This window comes from Armigeres subalbatus, chromosome 2 (assembly GCF_024139115.2).
Source record: "Armigeres subalbatus isolate Guangzhou_Male chromosome 2, GZ_Asu_2, whole genome shotgun sequence".
NCBI classification, from domain to species: domain Eukaryota; kingdom Metazoa; phylum Arthropoda; class Insecta; order Diptera; family Culicidae; genus Armigeres; species Armigeres subalbatus.
Window position 1 is genome coordinate 128,003,390 of NC_085140.1, and position 17,167 is coordinate 128,020,556.

Genomic DNA, 17,167 nt, shown 5'->3' on the forward strand with positions numbered 1-17,167 from the left:
GACAAAATACAATTTTTTATTTGCACGAGAAATGCACTATCACTGCTAGGTGGATTAATCAGGGTTTTTTTTAAATAACTTGATTTTAGTGTGTGGAACTGCACATTTACCACTTTTTCTATCAACGAAATGGCCATTGTGACATATACCAGAAATTAAAATGTACATATCTATCAGATTCAGTTATCAAAAATCGCTTTTACGTCATTCCCTTACTAGCTTTTTGCAAATAGAAGTCGTTTATGTAAAAAACTCAAAATTGACATGGGAGGTGATATTTACGATTGGAAAATCACCTTCGATGAATTTTTCACATTAGTTCGTTAGGAAACCTTGAACAGCTGGCAACAGAAATGGACAAATGGGGAGTTGGGTAGATGACTGTATTCAATTCGCCAGCAGGTGTCAAAGCGTCCATGGTTCAAAAAATTGAATATGGAACGAGAATTCATTGTAACCATGTGCCGCCTAATGTCCAATTACTACACTTTAAATGCACATCTTTTCAGAGTGTGGTACTCGGAAAGGAATCTTTGTGTTTGCGGCGAAGATTACCAGGACGTTGATCATGTCGTGTGGGCTTGCGAGGAACATCGTAGTCCCAAATCTGCGCTACTGGGTTATGGGTTATTTCAATTTTGATTTCTAGGTCAGACCGAAACGGGTTAAGCTTGATTTCAGCTCCGTAATGCTTTAGGGCCAATAAGCCCTTTTAAATAAACAAAAGATTTAAAAAAAATCGGATTACTAAAAACGATCCGATTTACATCTTCTCCACTCAAATTTCAAGGGCAACAACGTCCAAATATATATCCAATAGGAATTCAATGAAAATCAGTTGCTATCTATTTCAAATACATTAAAAATTCAATACCACTTTTAACATTCAAATATTTTGAAATATTTTTTTAAATTTAAAACAATTCCATTGGGATTAGATCAAACTATAGTCCACGGTCACACAATTCGAATGGGCTCTTCCATCCATCCTCTTGTCTGTCGTACCCCATAACGAATGCCTTCCTCTTGTTATCTATTCTAATGTCTGTCGTTTCCATTTCGTATGTCTTCCTCTCGTTGTTGTCTCCCAAGAAAATGTTTGTTCTTCCCATTAAAGAAGTGAAACATCGTCAAGAATGTCAACTATGTGAACATCAGCATCGTTAAACACCCCAAATTCCCATCCTTGCTTACTGTATTATTATATTCTATAACCTCGAGTAAACCACAAGTCTTCTGGCTCCCGAAAACTAACATTAGTGCATAAGAATCATGAAAAATTGTATTAAAAACATGATTTTGGCTCCGTAACGCTTAACGGCAAATGAGCCTTCCAAATAAACGATAGTTAAAAAATGGACTTTTGATCGAGTACAAAGTACCAACAGTAAAGAAACATGGCAATTTGAATCTAAATCAAATCCAAATATTTCAATAAAATAATATTGTATCTTACCATTCGTTTTGAATACAGCCCGAATCTAATCCGGGATCGTTTCAGGACAAAACCATTTCATTTTCTATTCACACTGTTCGATAGCTCGATAAGGACTATTAATTGCACTCGTCGTGAGATTGACCGCCAGATAAACGGACACAGCACTTAATGTTATCCACTCCAATTTCTTCTTCTAGTTCAAATCCGATGACAGTCATTCAACAGATATTTACACACAATCAACATATACTTTAATTTTCTTAAATTGAACACTTAGAGTACTTTATTGAAAACTAGCACAATTGAAACTTATAATAATTCAAATTAAATTCTGCTAGTCGTTCACCACTTTTCTATTTCGGTTCGATGATGATGGCGGTGATGTGAAGGTGTCGCTGATATTGTGAGTCCCAACTCCCATGGCTGCTCGTCTTAAATAGCGGGTGGTTCCATCTTGTATCAGTTCCCAGGAGAAAAGAAACGAATTTTCCAAAGGGCGCCAGGTTTGATTTAATGCACTACATCATGGTATGTGTGCATGCTGTGGGTTGGTCGCTCTTCAAATGTAGATGGCGCGTCGATATACTTTTCGCAACAGATTTGTGTGCGAACATACTGGCCCCTCCTGAAATCACATTTCTGATAGCTAATGATATTGCAATCTCACTCTTTCGATGTGTTGGTGTTTTCGTATATTGATGCAGGTGTCAAAACACTTGTAGTTCCGATTGGTGATGATGATGACTTCTTGCCCTTCAACGGAAAAGGCATTGTGTTTTTGCTCAGGTGTTCGAGGCTAATGATGACATTCATGTTGTTTTCAATCGAAGAGATGATGAGGAATTGTGTTAGTGACAGGTTGGAATGTTGACACTGGTGTTTGCTTGTGTGTTCGTTTAGAGCATGTTTTCGGATGAGTTTTGCGTTGCTTGTGTATATATTCTGCTGTGGGATGGTTTACGGATGCGAAATTAGCTACGATGGCAGTTGACGAACGGACATCTGACTTTCCACAAACTACCCAGCCAAATACAGAGTTGACCAACATAGGAAGATTATCGCCAAGAGGGATGCGCCCAGGAACTCTAAACAGTTCAAAGAATATTTCGGCTCCGATGATCACATCGACGGGATTAGTGCTGTCAAAGGTTGGATCAGCGAGTTCAATACAAGGCGGTATATTCCATTTGGTGGTGTCAATGGACGTAGCGGGCAGATTGACGGTAACTTTCGGGAGAACGATGAACTCAATTTGGGTTGAATATTCGCCTATTCGTGAACGGATGCGGGACAAAAATTTCGCTTTGGCTTGAACCGATGATTGACCGATTCCAGAGATCGGTAGACAGATGTTTGTGCGCTGCAATTTCATACGTTGAGAGAACTGTTCCGAAATAAAACATCGTTCGCTTCCCGAATCTAAGAGTGCGCGTGCAGTGTGTTTTGTGCCTTCATCATCGATAATGTCAATCAAAACGGTTGCGAGTAGAATTGTTTTCTGATTCATCCCACTGGCAGAAGCATAGTTGACCGACTCATTCATGGCAGTTGAAGATGAAGTAGATGGATGACTGCTTGAAGACATATTAGACTGGTGATGGTTGGAAGACAGTGGGACAGATGAAGTGGTGGAACCGTTCGTGCAAAGCAGAGTGTGGTGTCGACCTTGACACATTCGACAACTGGAAGATGATGAGCAATCTTTGGATAGGTGACCTATTCGTAGACAGTTTCGGCACAACCTATGACGTCTTATTTCGTTTTCTTTGTCTACCGCCGTCAGTTGTTTGAAAGCTCCACAATGGTATAAGGGATGGTGATTCGAACACATTAGACAGCTTTGTGAAAAATTGGGATTTGCATCGTAGCTTGAAAATGATCGTTGAACTGGTTTCTTCGGTGGGATGGTTGCCTGCGGTTCGATGCTCTTTGATTGAAGCGACTGCAATACAGTTACTCGTCGTTGAATGAATGCTGTTAGGTCTTTGAATGTCGTAGCATCTTCAGCGGTTGAAAATTCTTCCCAATCTCGTCTCGTCTTCTGGTCTAGGCGTGTACTCAGCATTCTGATAAGAAGAAGATCCCAATGATCCGTTTGCTCACCCAATTGTTGAAGAACTTTCACGTTTCCCTCAAATTTTTCCACGAGACTATGGAGATCTGGCGCAGACTCCTTCTTGAGTGAAGTAAACTCGAAAAGCGCCTCAACGTATGTTTGCTTTAGTCGAGCTGTGTTCTGGTAATGCTGCAGAAGTTGAGTCCAAGCAACTAGGTAATTGTTTGCACTTATTGGGATCGTTTGTATTAATTGAAGAGCTTCGTTTGACAATGAGGACCGCAAGTAGTAGAACTTCTGGATAGTAGTTAAGCCTTCTGCTGTATGAATCAAGGACACATACAAATCATGGAAATTCAACCAGTTTTCGAGAGTTCCGTCAAAAACAGGAAGTTTTACATCAGGTAAACGCACTTGCGATGTCGACATAGGAATTTGTAGTGCTGAACTAACAGGGGACGGGGGATTCTGGAATATTGATGACTTATTGTGGGCCAACAAAAATCCTTTGACACGGTAATACGATGTCTCCAATACTTTCCTTTCCTCCAGATGCTCGTCAAACGCTTTCTCGTCGAGTGTTTCCAATTCCTTCTGATTCTTATTATAATCTGCCCACAGCTGGACAAGATTCTCCAGCCGAACAGGGACTTCGAATGCTTGCGTAGCTTCGTCGAATTGATCAACGAATGTCTTGATTAGGTCGTATGATGCGATGATGCTCTTCTGTCTCAGTTTCAGCGACTTGATGCGGCGTTCGTTGGACATAGTGCAATGGATCTGTGGACAATAGACCAGCGTAGCATGCACAAAAGAAAGATAGCTTGATTGGAATCCTAATTACCTTCTATAGGCAATTAATTTGCCTTGTATTTTAGAATGGACCAGCAATGATGGCGGAGTTCAGCGAAACGACGTAATTCTATAGGCGGTAGTGATGGCGGTTCCAACGAAGAAGCTCTGGGGAACAGAATCACACTTCCGAGTACAGATAGGTTCAGAGCGGATGGAGTATTGTCATCCGTCATGCGGTTCGAAGGACCAATGTTCGATAGCTCGATAAGGACTATTAATTGCACTCGTCGTGAGATTGACCGCCAGATAAACGGACACAGCACTTAATGTTATCCACTCCAATTTCTTCTTCTAGTTCAAATCCGATGACAGTCATTCAACAGATATTTACACACAATCAACATATACTTTAATTTTCTTAAATTGAACACTTAGAGTACTTTATTGAAAACTAGCACAATTGAAACTTATAATAATTCAAATTAAATTCTGCTAGTCGTTCACCACTTTTCTATTCGGTTCGATGATGATGGCGGTGATGTGAAGGTGTCGCTGATATTGTGAGTCCCAACTCCCATGGCTGCTCGTCTTAAATAGCGGGTGTCTCCATCTTGTACCAGTTCCCAGAAGAAAAGAAACGAATTTTCCAAAGGGCGCCAGGTTTGATTTAATGCACTACATCATAGTATGTGTGCATGCTGTGGGTTGGTCGCTCTTCAAATGTAGATGGCGCGTCGATATACTTTTCGCAACAGATTTGTGTGCGAACACACACCATTGGGAAAAATTGCCCATTTTCAAAAACCCCCCTCCCGGCTATGTCACACTTTCAGTTTGGATCATTGAAAATTTTTGTAAGGGTTTTCACACTACGGGAAACCCTTCCCCCCCTCTAAGCATTACGTATTTTATGGATACTCCCTTACACATTTCTGGTTATTCCAATCCAATTTCAATTTTATCCATGTAAAATTTAAATCGAAGTTTTGAAAAAAAAGCGAATTCAAATCGAATACAAATTCAATTGAAGTTTAGTTCAATTCGAATACAATTCAAGAACATTCAGAATACAATCCGATACCAATTATGTCATGGTTCAATTGTATTCCGAGTATGTCAATAGTCAAAGAAAAGCATAAGTACTAAACAATTACAAAATTTTCCACAAAATAAATATTTTTATTCTACAAAAAACTTTCCACGAAAAAATCAACAAAGAATAAAAAAAATTATAAAAATTTCTATAAAGAAATACAACAAAGCAATAAAATTGAAACAATTTTCCATGAACTTTAAACGCTTTTAAAGAAGGGGTAATCTATGGAAACAAAATTGTAATCAAATCATTTATTTTTTTGAATATGATAAACATCGAATCCGCTTCAATTTTAAATTAAATTGAGTTTAAATCCAGCTGCCTATCGTCTTCATAGCGGTTATCTAGATGCATCAATGCGTAATTGGGTGGCAGTCAATTGACGCGACGACGTGCAAGATGCGGTTCAAGTGGCCGTTTCTTCAAATACAGCATCAGTAAGGTGCACTGCCCACATTAAGGGTTCGTGTATCTTCAATATCTATATTGAAAACTTAAAATTAACTGTCTTATACTACTCTCTAATAACTACTCTCAATACTCTCAAATAACTCTATTTTGTAGAAAAATGTAATTTCAGTTGAGTGCTGCTGCCGACGACGCCGACGGCAGTTGTTTTGTACTTCGGGGAAAAAAATCCTTCCAAATCAAATCTCTCTTGTATAAACCGGTAATTCTATTTGTCTTATTCGACCAATTTGTTCGTGATAAGCTATCCTACCAATCACTAACAGCAACTAAACGACAGTCAGAACCTCGGTGGAAATTTTTGCTTAAATGCTGATGCCGCAGGCACCGGCCCTCGATGATTTCTCGTTAAAATGTCTGAAGCAACCAGCGCCGACGACCGGCACTAATGGTATCGATTTTCCGCAGGGATTGTTACCAACGTTATCGTTGCAAATGATTTTTCTGCAGTAACCATGCGGTTGTTTTGTTTTTGAAGAAAATTACTAGCAAATCAACTCTCTTCTTCGTAAGGGTGATCCTGAAAAGTACCGAATTACTTCAAATAAAGACGTTGTGGAGTTTCGACTGGATTTTATTTAATACGTATTGTTTTCGTGGCTTAGCAGTCTTATTATTGTATCAAACGAACTATAATGTTCTTGTTTCGACGTTTCGGTCCGTATTTGGGACCTTCTTCAGGAATAAAGAATTGACAAGAAGTATCAAGACAAGAGCGATCAATTCTTTGTCCCTGAAGAAGGTCCCAAATACGGACCGAAACGTCGGAACAAGAACATTATAGTTCGTTTGATACAATAATAAGATTGCTAAGCCAAGAAAACAATACGTTTTAAATAAAGACGTTAACTAACAGCAATGACTGCTCGATGCCTCAACACTAAGTCGCTACCCGGATAAAAAATGTAATAAAAAACAATTCATCGTATTGCAACAGTACCTTTCAAACAATAAATTTGCTATAGAATATATTGTTAATCTAATCATAGTAATGCATTAGAATATATTGTTATAAACTATTCACTCAATTGTAAATGAAGTTTTCGCAATAGAATTGCGGGTTATTAAGTATCGCAACTAAACAAAATTTGAGATTTTTCGTTAAACAGGACATTGCATGGTAAATATATTGTAGACATAACGGATCAAAATGCTTAAAATATAATAGTTTTAATTGTATTTTTATTGTAAAACAATACAATGTTTTCTTTTTAAATTATTATTGTATATAACAAACTATATAATGTTTTAATTACGACACTTTTAACGTTTAACAATGAAATTTAAGGAAAAATATTACATATTACAGAAACTAGCGCTATTAGTCAAATATTGTCAATATGCAACTGAGTGAATTAATTAAGTGAATTAATAATTGAATTATCTGTTGTTAAACGAATAAAAACATTTGGAAAACGGAACAGTTCCCCTATATGGTAAATCGATTGAGTTTACGTGAGGCTCAGGGAAACGAAAAAATGCTCCCGGCTTGCGTCATCTTGACATGGTATGGGGATGTTTTTCTCGTGGTGATTTAGAAGATTTGGTCAACATTGTTGGAATCATGAGAAAGCAATATTATTTTTAAATAATGGAAGATAATGTGGTGCCTCCTGGTTTGCGCATCATTGGAAAAAAATCGTAATGCAGCAAAATGATGATCCCAAACACGTAGCCAAACTTTGTACAGAGTTCGGTCAGTAGAAGGAGAAGCATGGTATGTTGAAGATCGTGGAGTGGCCGCCACGGCTTTAGGGAGAACTAGATAACAATATTTGGCTGTAGTGTCCAACATCAAAGGCTTTGTGGTAAGTGTGACATGGAATCCATTAGTGGGTAATGAATCGCCTGCTTTGAGCGTGCTTACAGCGGCACACTAGGAGTTAACTTTCTAAAATCAGTATGACGAAAGGCATCTAAGGTTCGATTTCTCAAAATTAAGCACCTTAATCGAAAAAATATTTGGTAGGCGTAGTAGCGGACACCATCCTTCATAACCGGTACCAAATAGTTTTTCATGAAAAGTTCCTAATTTTGAGAAAACCCGCGTTAGATGCCTTTCGCCATACAAATTTCTGGCGGTTAACTCTTGCTGGCTATTTGCGCATATACGATAGCGCCTGGCTGTGGAAGCGGCGGGTAGAAAATCAGCCACTGCCAATAATTCATTGAAACAGTACATTAACTGATAGGATGCTGTATCTATGCAAAATCGTAATGGAAGCCCACGTATGGACGAATTTATAAAATATTCCTAACACTGTTAATGTGGAAATGATCATTTGATTTTATGAAGTAAATAGATTGTTTTCTTTATCACAATAAGTTTCTGGTTTCATACATATCTGCGTGAATAATCTTTTTTCAAAATTATCAAAATAAAACTTAACATATTGATTGTTAACTTCCAGTCAGAAATAGTTCGCAACCTTGTTGCTTTTACCCCTCTTTTGCGCGATCAAAAACCTTGAACAAATATCAACTTTTTCTTGAGAAATAGGTTAGTTCATGCTGTGTCGAAGTGTATAGCTACGTCAAATGATTCTTCACACGTAATACATAACGTGCATTGATCTATAGCGGGTAGGAATTCACTATTTAATTCACTTCCCAAGAGTTTCTACCCTTATTTTCTAAAAGCTGTGCCAATACAGTTTTTTTTAGCAACATGTTAACCGAGATGGAAGAAACAAACGGAGTGGTTATCGGAGCGGAATAAAGTTTCACAAAACCGATAGAGTTTAGTGATTGCATGCCAAGCCAAACGGTAGACGACATCAGATGCCAAAAACACTCTCCATTCTTTCGTATAGAGTGTAGATCGTTGATACACTGAAACGCGGCTTGGGATAGTTTTAAAACCCAGGTTATTCTGTTAAGTGCTGATGCTGACTATTTCGTGTTTTATCATAAGCATATGAGAAATATGGAAGCGAGAATCGATCCTAAGAATTGTTGAATTCAGTTCGTTTTTTTTTATTTTCTATCTACAGTGCTTATATATTTCACGGCAACTGGTTGGCGCTATAGCGTATACGTCCAGTCGCCTAGTTTTTGCCCGAATTTGTTAACGGACGTGTTTTACGTCCCACCTGTTAATTTTCTTAGCTGAAGCCAACCTCAACTAGTGTCTTGTGTCGCTTCGTACCCTTACCGTGGTATGATGCCAAAAATGATTATCCTCTATTTAATTGAGATTAATGTTCGAACGGTTGACACCCTGCCAAGCATTCTGATTGGCACTATTGACGATGTTGCTTCTTTTGGGAATTGGTAGGTGTGTTTTTTCTGCCAGTTATGCGAAGCATAGCTAGACAGCCACGTTCCACATGTCAGCCATTGTCGTAGTTTTTATTGAATCTTTTCCAAATTGACGTTGAATAATTTAATAATTCCCGTTCGCCTTTTCTTCTGTCTTTCTTCCATTTTTTCCACAGTTAGCGCCACAATGTCAACAGCCAAACGGCTGGTGTTATCGCTAAGAGGTCGCAAGGAATCTCAGAGCACCGCGGGAGCATCCTCCACCCGATTGGTATCTTCGGTGAACAGCACCTCACCCGGCCACGAACTCGACGAGATTGCGGTGGTCTCCGGGGGCGCTGAATCGAGTCACATCTCCTACGGCAGCCTCTCGCTCGGTCAAACCAATGGACCACGCTACATACCAGGTGAGTTGGGTTGCCAACGCGCTTGACATGCCCTCGGGGATGATGATTGATTTTTGGTCCGAAATGGTTCGTAGCGGGCGGGTTCGTCGAGTGGGGTTTATCAGGTGATAAATGAGATTGAATGACGTTAATATATGTGAAAATGCTGTGTAGAGCGAAGCGGGGATGAACAAGGTTTGAGTGTGATAAAAGTTTCGTTATGGTATTTATCAACCTAAATGAAGTTAATTTCTATCCTTGAATATAGACTGTGGATACGACAGCTTCAGGTATTTTCATATCGGATCCATCGCATTGATACCACTGAGATAATAACCAATGATGTTTCAAATCGCATTTTCCATGCAAAAATTTAAAGCAAGTCTAATTCAATTATTGATCCTAATTCAATGAGTTAACGTATAGAACGATTTAGATCAATGAAAAAATAATCAAAATTTGTGAAATCAGCTTTTAAAAATTCATATCGGGTCAGATAGGCGGGTACATTCAAAATTGGACAAGGTTGGATTGGTATTTTTTTCACATTTCTCCCGAATAAAGTATCATTTTGCCTTATGTTATGTGGAGGTATGGTCGAATTAAATGCTATTCACGGAGTTAACATAGAACATAAATGTTCATTTGGTGATGATTCTGAAACTTAACAAAAATAAGATAATTTTGAGACGAAATGAAAAAAAATGCGGTTTGATTTAGAATTCACGTTTGTCATTCTTTTTTGCTCGTTAAGGAAGTATTACACATCGGGAAAATTTTCTGGAACATTTTTGGCTCCCATTTTGAAGCACGGGCCGGAATTTCGATCCTCTGTGTCAAAACCCCATCCTGCCTTTTCGAAAATAAAGGGAACAAAATCCGTAGGCAAGACTTCCGAGGTGTGATGCTACATTTACGCCGGAAATCAGCACTAGAACTAGAACTAGCACTTTGCCAATGACAATAACAATGTCCTATACTGCTAATGTTGGTAAAAACTCAATTCGTTCCAAGCGTTTGACCGAATCTGCAACAGAATATGACAATGATTATACGTCGGATTTCGATGCTGTGTTTGGTTAAAAATGTGCCAATTATCAATGTTTAGACACAAACATAACCATCTGTTGACATGAGTTGTGTTTTACTTCTAAAATATAAAAGCTACCGCAACTTGAAAAGTTCACAGCACTTATTTATCCTACCATATTTGTTGTAGATAAAATGGAACGCAACTAGAGGAAGGCATTCGCTATGGGGTACGACAGACAAAGGGATGGGAAGACTAAGATCACAGTCTGACATCAGCAACTTTCACAAATTGGTGGACGAGGGACATGTATTCGAGATCAAGGCCCGCCAACACTTCTCTAATAGGCTTTGGTTGTTTTCTTTGGACCCGGAGATGTTCAGTTAATGCAGATCTGGGGCGGTGATTCTCCTCGCACGCCCACTTTAGTGAATTTTGTGGTGATAATTTGTGTGATAGGGAATGTGACAAAATCCGATTTTTTTATTTTCAATTTTTGAATTCATTTCACAAATTTGAATCAGTTTATACCTTGGAAAGGTAGAATGTGTAAACGATACCCGTTATTTCGTGTCAAAAGGGCTTTAAAATTCTTGATAGGTATTCAAAAATGATTTATAACAAATCACAGGCACTCAAAGTTAATTCATGAAAATCATATTTATTTGCGGTGTTATTTGCAAAAATAGAAAGAAAGCCTAAATTTTTAATTTTTGTTTGGGATGGCAAAATCGGGTCCAAAACCTGACAAAATCGGTACGTGATAGAATCTGGTCGAAAACGTGATAAAATCGGGGAGTGACAAAATCGTGTCACTTCTCTCTTCTCATTTCTTTCAGTTCACTTTTTACTTTTCTCTTTCCATTTTTTACTTTTAACTTCTCACTGCTTTTTTCTCACTATTCACTCCTCACTTGTCACTCGACCTAATGACCATTCTGCCTAATGGCCATTTGGACTAATTACTCAGCATCGGTCCCACCTTCTTGGAAAGACATGTTTCCGAAAGAATTTCAAGAATTTTGATGCCAGGGTCTCTTCTAAATGAGTTTATGGCCACTTTAGGCCTCACAGGTATTACTCGCTGGGACTCCCTTTGAGCTCCGCTGCCAGCGTTGCCCTCCAGAATCTATTTCAGGGTCGGCTCGGAATACTGATCGGAAATACAAACACAGTCTATGCTTTTTATAAAATATATTGTTACTTACAATGATAGTGTGTGGCGGCCAGCCGGCGTGGGGGTGACTGATGATAGGGTAGGGGATCATGCTCTGGTGTACGTTACTACGCGGACGATCGGCTTATGTAGACGACGATAGAATTTTGGTTTTGGTGGCTGCGGTGGGATCCCCGATGGAAGGGCAGGGGACTATGCGCTGGTGTACGTGACCACGCGGACAATCGGCTGACGCAGACGACGATAGAACTTCGCCTCTCTTGAGTTCCCCAGTGGTTCTTGGACGGAGGAATCGAGGGCCGTGGACGAAAGCAGGTTCCGATTGGTTCTGTCGGAGTTCTGTAGAAATTTAGTTTCCTGAGCCGATTTGGATGGTAAGGGTGCACGTCGCTATTGCGGACTTCTCCAACGGTTCGCCCACACATATGCAAGGGATTCGTAGAAGTTCAGCTCTTCTAATCGACTCTTTCGAGACTCTCGGATGCTCGGGGCTGGTCACGAGGGCTTATCTATGGGTCCTAATTAGGAGAATTGGAAAAAGAGGATAATATTCGAGCTAACGGTCCATACTAACTTATTGTCATACTTGACTCTTGCTTGTTCTCTGTGCAAGCAGACTTTCATCACAAGCCTATTTAAAGCACTGAAACACGGCTTCACTTTGAATAATCTTCAAGTTAAGAAAATTATTTTGAGCTTTTTAGTGGAATGTCTTCACTTGTCATACGACGAGTTTGTACAATCCCATTTAATTCCACCACTTAATTGTACGTTGACAGATACGTATTTCGACCTCAACAGTAAGGTCGTACTTGACTCGTACGACACACTTATGACTCGTCTTATGACAAGTGTAATCTTCAAGGTTAATAATCACTTAACCAGAAACATCTATCTAGCTTGCTGGTTGGCTTGGGGAAGGAATTCCCTTTCCTCTAGGACCGGTAGCTGACTCGCAATTTCTCATCCCTTTTCGAAAAGTTCCTTGAACATACTCCATCGTCTAAATTTTGTCTTCAATCCCAGATCCCAGGTACAGCTTGTGTTTGTTTTAGTGAATGTCAGATGTAGCTTATTTTCAATACGACCGTTTTATCGGAGTGCTGTTCTATAACTTGTTTGATGTCCTAAGCTAATTGTTGATAGTTTAATCCTTGTATGGTTATAGTTAATAATAAATATAGGTAAGTTTTAAGACTTTAGTTTAAGATATTCATTTTTCTCTTCTATGCTTAAGGTGAATCGCGTTGGAGCCCAATTTCAAATCTACATAGCACTTTTGAGGGCACATAACTTGAAAAGTAAACGACAGACAAAAGCAAAAAGTAGTTTTTCACTTTTGCTCACTTGCAGCATACATGAAAAAATGGTTTCCAGATGTGCTAACCGCCTAAATATTCACATTTGTGCGAGCAAAAACGCGAGGTGAGAGATAGCACGGCCATTGTGGCTGCCATTTTTGGACGCCGCCGTAACTCACCTTAATTAGTATTTAATAGTTATAATTTCATTAGGAAACAATTATAAATGACATATTTCAAAAGATAACTAATTCTCTTTACGACGAACATTAGTATTGCTGTTCGTCTCTAGCTCTTTTTTGTTGCCTCTCTCGCTCTGCTTCGACTTCTTCCCTAGGATGGAGATACCTAAGCGGTAATACAGGATGACCGTTCCAGTTGTCATCCATCCTACGATTTCAACGATTTGGAAATATGCTTCCAAAAAAATCCTAGAATAGTGATTCCCATATTGTCAGGGTTTCTTCTAAATCAGTTTGTGACCACTCCAGCCCCCACAGGAATGTGTTCCAAGATCGCCGTTCCGATTGCCATCCATCCTATTGTCTCAACTACTTGGAAGTTATACTTACGAAACAATTCCAAGAATTTTGATACCCATATTGCCAGTGTTTCTTCTAAATGAGTTTGTGGGCACTATAGGGCTCACGGGAACCTATTCTGGAATGTCCGTTCCGAGACCGAATGATCAGGTGGTCTTAATACGTTGTGAAGTCATAACCGTCGAATTTTATACAAAACTGGTAACTCAGGATACAATAAATCATCATTTGGTTTCAATAACATGAAATTATTCATTTTTGAGACATGGTCTACCAAATCCGACATTCATCGAGTCGGTTTTATGCGACATGGATCGAATAGAAAACGAATTTCTTAATCCATAGCAAACCGAATCGTCCAAATTGGTTGAAAACTGGCGAAGTTATGGTCATACCAAGAACGTGGGTACCCGGGTACCTTGTCGGTACATTATGAGGTAAAAATATTCAGAAGCCACTCCCCAAGTCCTCCCTTACTGGATTTCCATTTTGATATCACCCAAACCTAAATTTTGCCGTGTTTGAAGTTGTCATGGAGTTTCAATTTCCTGCGATGTTGAAAACCCTAAAAAAATTCATTTGAAAACGAATAAGGTACCCGGGTACCCTGTCGGTAATATAAGGGTTCAATTCCTCAGGAATTTCTGCCCAAATATTATCCCAAAATATTCTTTTGATTTGTTTTCCTGATTTTCCACGGGAAGCTCTTTTGAATTCCTACGGAAAAGAAAATGATGTTGAATTTCCGCTAAAATCTCTTCTAAATTTCCATTCGATATTCCGCAGAATTGCCACGGTTGAAAACGGTTTGACCGAAAATATCATTGGCCAAACTGGCATTCGGTCCACACATTCGGCTAAATAACATTGTCTGCAAAATGATAATTTCTGCCAAACGACCATATCTTCCAAACGACTTACCCTAGTGGCACAGTTCAGACCGATTTGATTGCAGCAACTCCAATGTAACTGAATTTGGTCGCATATGAGTCACAGCGACTGATGTGTGTCAAGTGTGCTACTCGGGTATTTGGCCAAATTAAATTTTTCGTTTTTTCTGCCAAACATCCATTTCGGCCAAATCACCAGTTCGATTATATGCGTATTTTGGCCTTTATGAGTATCGGCTTAATGGTTTGTTTGGCTGAATGACACATTCGGCCAAACATCTTTCGGAATTGTGGTTTTCGGCTAAACGGCTCTTCACCTTGTTTGGTCAAAGTATTTACGAAAAGCTGTTTATTCGTATGCCACATGGCCAAATAACACGTTGAGCTGGATTCCGCTTGCCCGAATTGAACGTTTGGCAGAAACTGTTTTTATGGCGAAAATGATTTGGCCAAGAGTTTCATTTGACGAAAGCGACATAGGGTCGAAAAGGACATATGACCAAACGGAAAATACGGCCGAAAAAGTCAAAAGTCGTTTGCCCTAGTAGGTCATTTTGCTGAAAATGCTGTTTGGCCGAAAAACTCGTTCGGCAGAATAGTCATTTGGTCGAAAATGTCATTTGGCCTAACGGGTCATATGGCCGAAAATGGTAACCCCCTCAACCAAATCACATTTTCAAACAAAAAGCCCTTTCTTCATATCCATAATTTTGACCTAACGCCATTTTCGGATAAATAACCAATTCGACCAAAAATGCTCGGCAAAATGACCAGTTCAGCCGAACGACACTTTCAGTCGTACGTCCATTCCGGCCAAACGGCCATTCATTCTAGCCAAATGACCTATTCAGCGACTTTTTCGGCTAAGTGACCTGTTCGGCAAATGAAATTTTCGGCCCCATGCCCATTGCTGCCAAATGATCCTTCTCCGTTTAAAAATTTGATTTGAACGAGAAATTCTTTGAATGTTAGCAGGAAATCCTTCAGAAGTCCTACGGAAAATGTTTCGAAAAATCCGCAGGACATTTTGAGCAATTTCGATAGAAATTTCTTTAGAGTCTCCACAACAAGTTCTGCAAATGTGAACTTAAATTGTACAGAATTTCCACGGAAAATTCTTCAAATTTTTTAAGGAAATTTTTATTTACTGGAAGTTTTTCTCACTTCTTACGGAAAGCTTTTCAAAATTTTAAATGGAAATTAAATTTTTTGAGTGTAATTGGCATGATGGTGTGATTGTAATATGCAATACATACCCTTTTGCCACAAAAGCAGAATCCTTTATTTCAAAAAGCAAAGCTGTTCCTCGAAAATGAAGATGATAATAATTTAATTGAAAAAGAGCTCTGAATTCCATCACACGAAAACATTACAATTGGTTGCTAAATAAAACAACATGGAAATAATTGCATTTCGGTTTGCCAAACTCTAATTCGGTTTTCGTACCGAATACGGCCGGTACGGCTGCTCGCTCCAGGCGAAGTATACGAGCATGAGTAGGCAGACCACACCGAACGGCCGAGCAAAATAAAGTGAGTGTGCGTGCCCGGTGCCTACGGCAGGTGTGTAATTATGCAAATTTAATGAATTTCTCGTCACCTCAGGCACTGGAGCATGCGGCACAGAAACAGCACTGTGTGTAGCAGGGATACACTGTGCATTAGACTTGTTCAAGTTTTCTAAATTTTCTTCCGGTGATTTATTTGGCCACTCAATTACATGATTTTCCAATTTTAAGAAAACCTAATTCAGATTTCATTACCTACCAAATTCTAATAATTATTTGCTTGGCATGATTACCAAATCCGTTTTTGTGGAGAAGTACGAATTCGTTAAATGAGTTCCATATTTTTCAGTGTACTTCCGATAGATAGTCGTAATACTACAGAATAATTTGGAAAACATGGAAATGAAAAACAAAATGTTTCCTTTTAAATTTTGAGAATTACCACTAAAAAAAATAATTTCAAAATCTCCAAAAACATAATTTGAATTGTTCAATGCTTCATTGAAAAATTGCTTACATCCGATTTGTTTGCAAACTTGGTAAAATAAATCTTGAAAATTCCACAGGCACACTTTTCTTTTAAAATCTAGGATTCTCATCAGGACCTGAAAAGTCCTCTTCGTGATTTTACTAAATTCTCGAAAAGTCTTACCGGCTCTAAACACGTCTACTCCGACTGTACAATCGTATCTGAATCTGAATGATGTTGATGATGATGGTCGTTTGGGCTTGGTCGCCATTTCTGCTGCCGATGGAAATGTCGTCGTCGACAGCCTGTTTCTTGGCGCTTCCTTCCTGTCGCTATTCTCCTAAAGCCACGCAGTGCGAGGGTGTCATAAAACGGTACCTCCGACCCTGCGATTACTCCTGGGGGCAACTTTCCCGACTCGGAAACGCGATGGGAAACGGGACTTCGCTTCTCGGCAACACGATTTTCTCTTTGATTGCAGAGATATATCAGCTAAAGGCGGTTTCCCTCGGAAGGAATCCAGTAGGATGACAGTCAGAGCAGCGACTGTTAACCTGGTTTCCTTGTCCGCTTTCGCGCTTTTCTGGATGATGGCGGCGGCGACGGCGCCCGGCTACTGAGGAAGGCCAACTGTAGCGAAATGTCGTAAAAGTGGGAAGCTACCACCAATTTTATGTGCAATTGTGGTACTTATGAGTTTGCTAATTAAAACTGAACATGAGTCGAGTTAGGATGCGGTTTTCTTCCTGAC

At 39.3% G+C, this 17,167-nt stretch overlaps 1 protein-coding gene across 1 annotated transcript in view; it reads left to right on the plus strand.

Annotated features, from left to right (window-relative positions):
* The first annotated feature begins 2,996 nt into the window (after window positions 1–2,996).
* Window positions 2,997–17,167, plus strand: part of LOC134210839 (cyclic nucleotide-gated cation channel beta-1) — a 264,073-nt gene continuing 249,902 nt past the window's right edge. Inside the window, exons 1-2 of the mRNA XM_062687179.1 lie at window positions 2,997–3,149; window positions 9,291–9,521. Of these exons, the coding sequence (XP_062543163.1) occupies window positions 3,059–3,149; window positions 9,291–9,521 (322 nt within the window). The 5' untranslated portion in view covers window positions 2,997–3,058. The remainder of the gene's footprint in view (window positions 3,150–9,290; window positions 9,522–17,167) is intronic.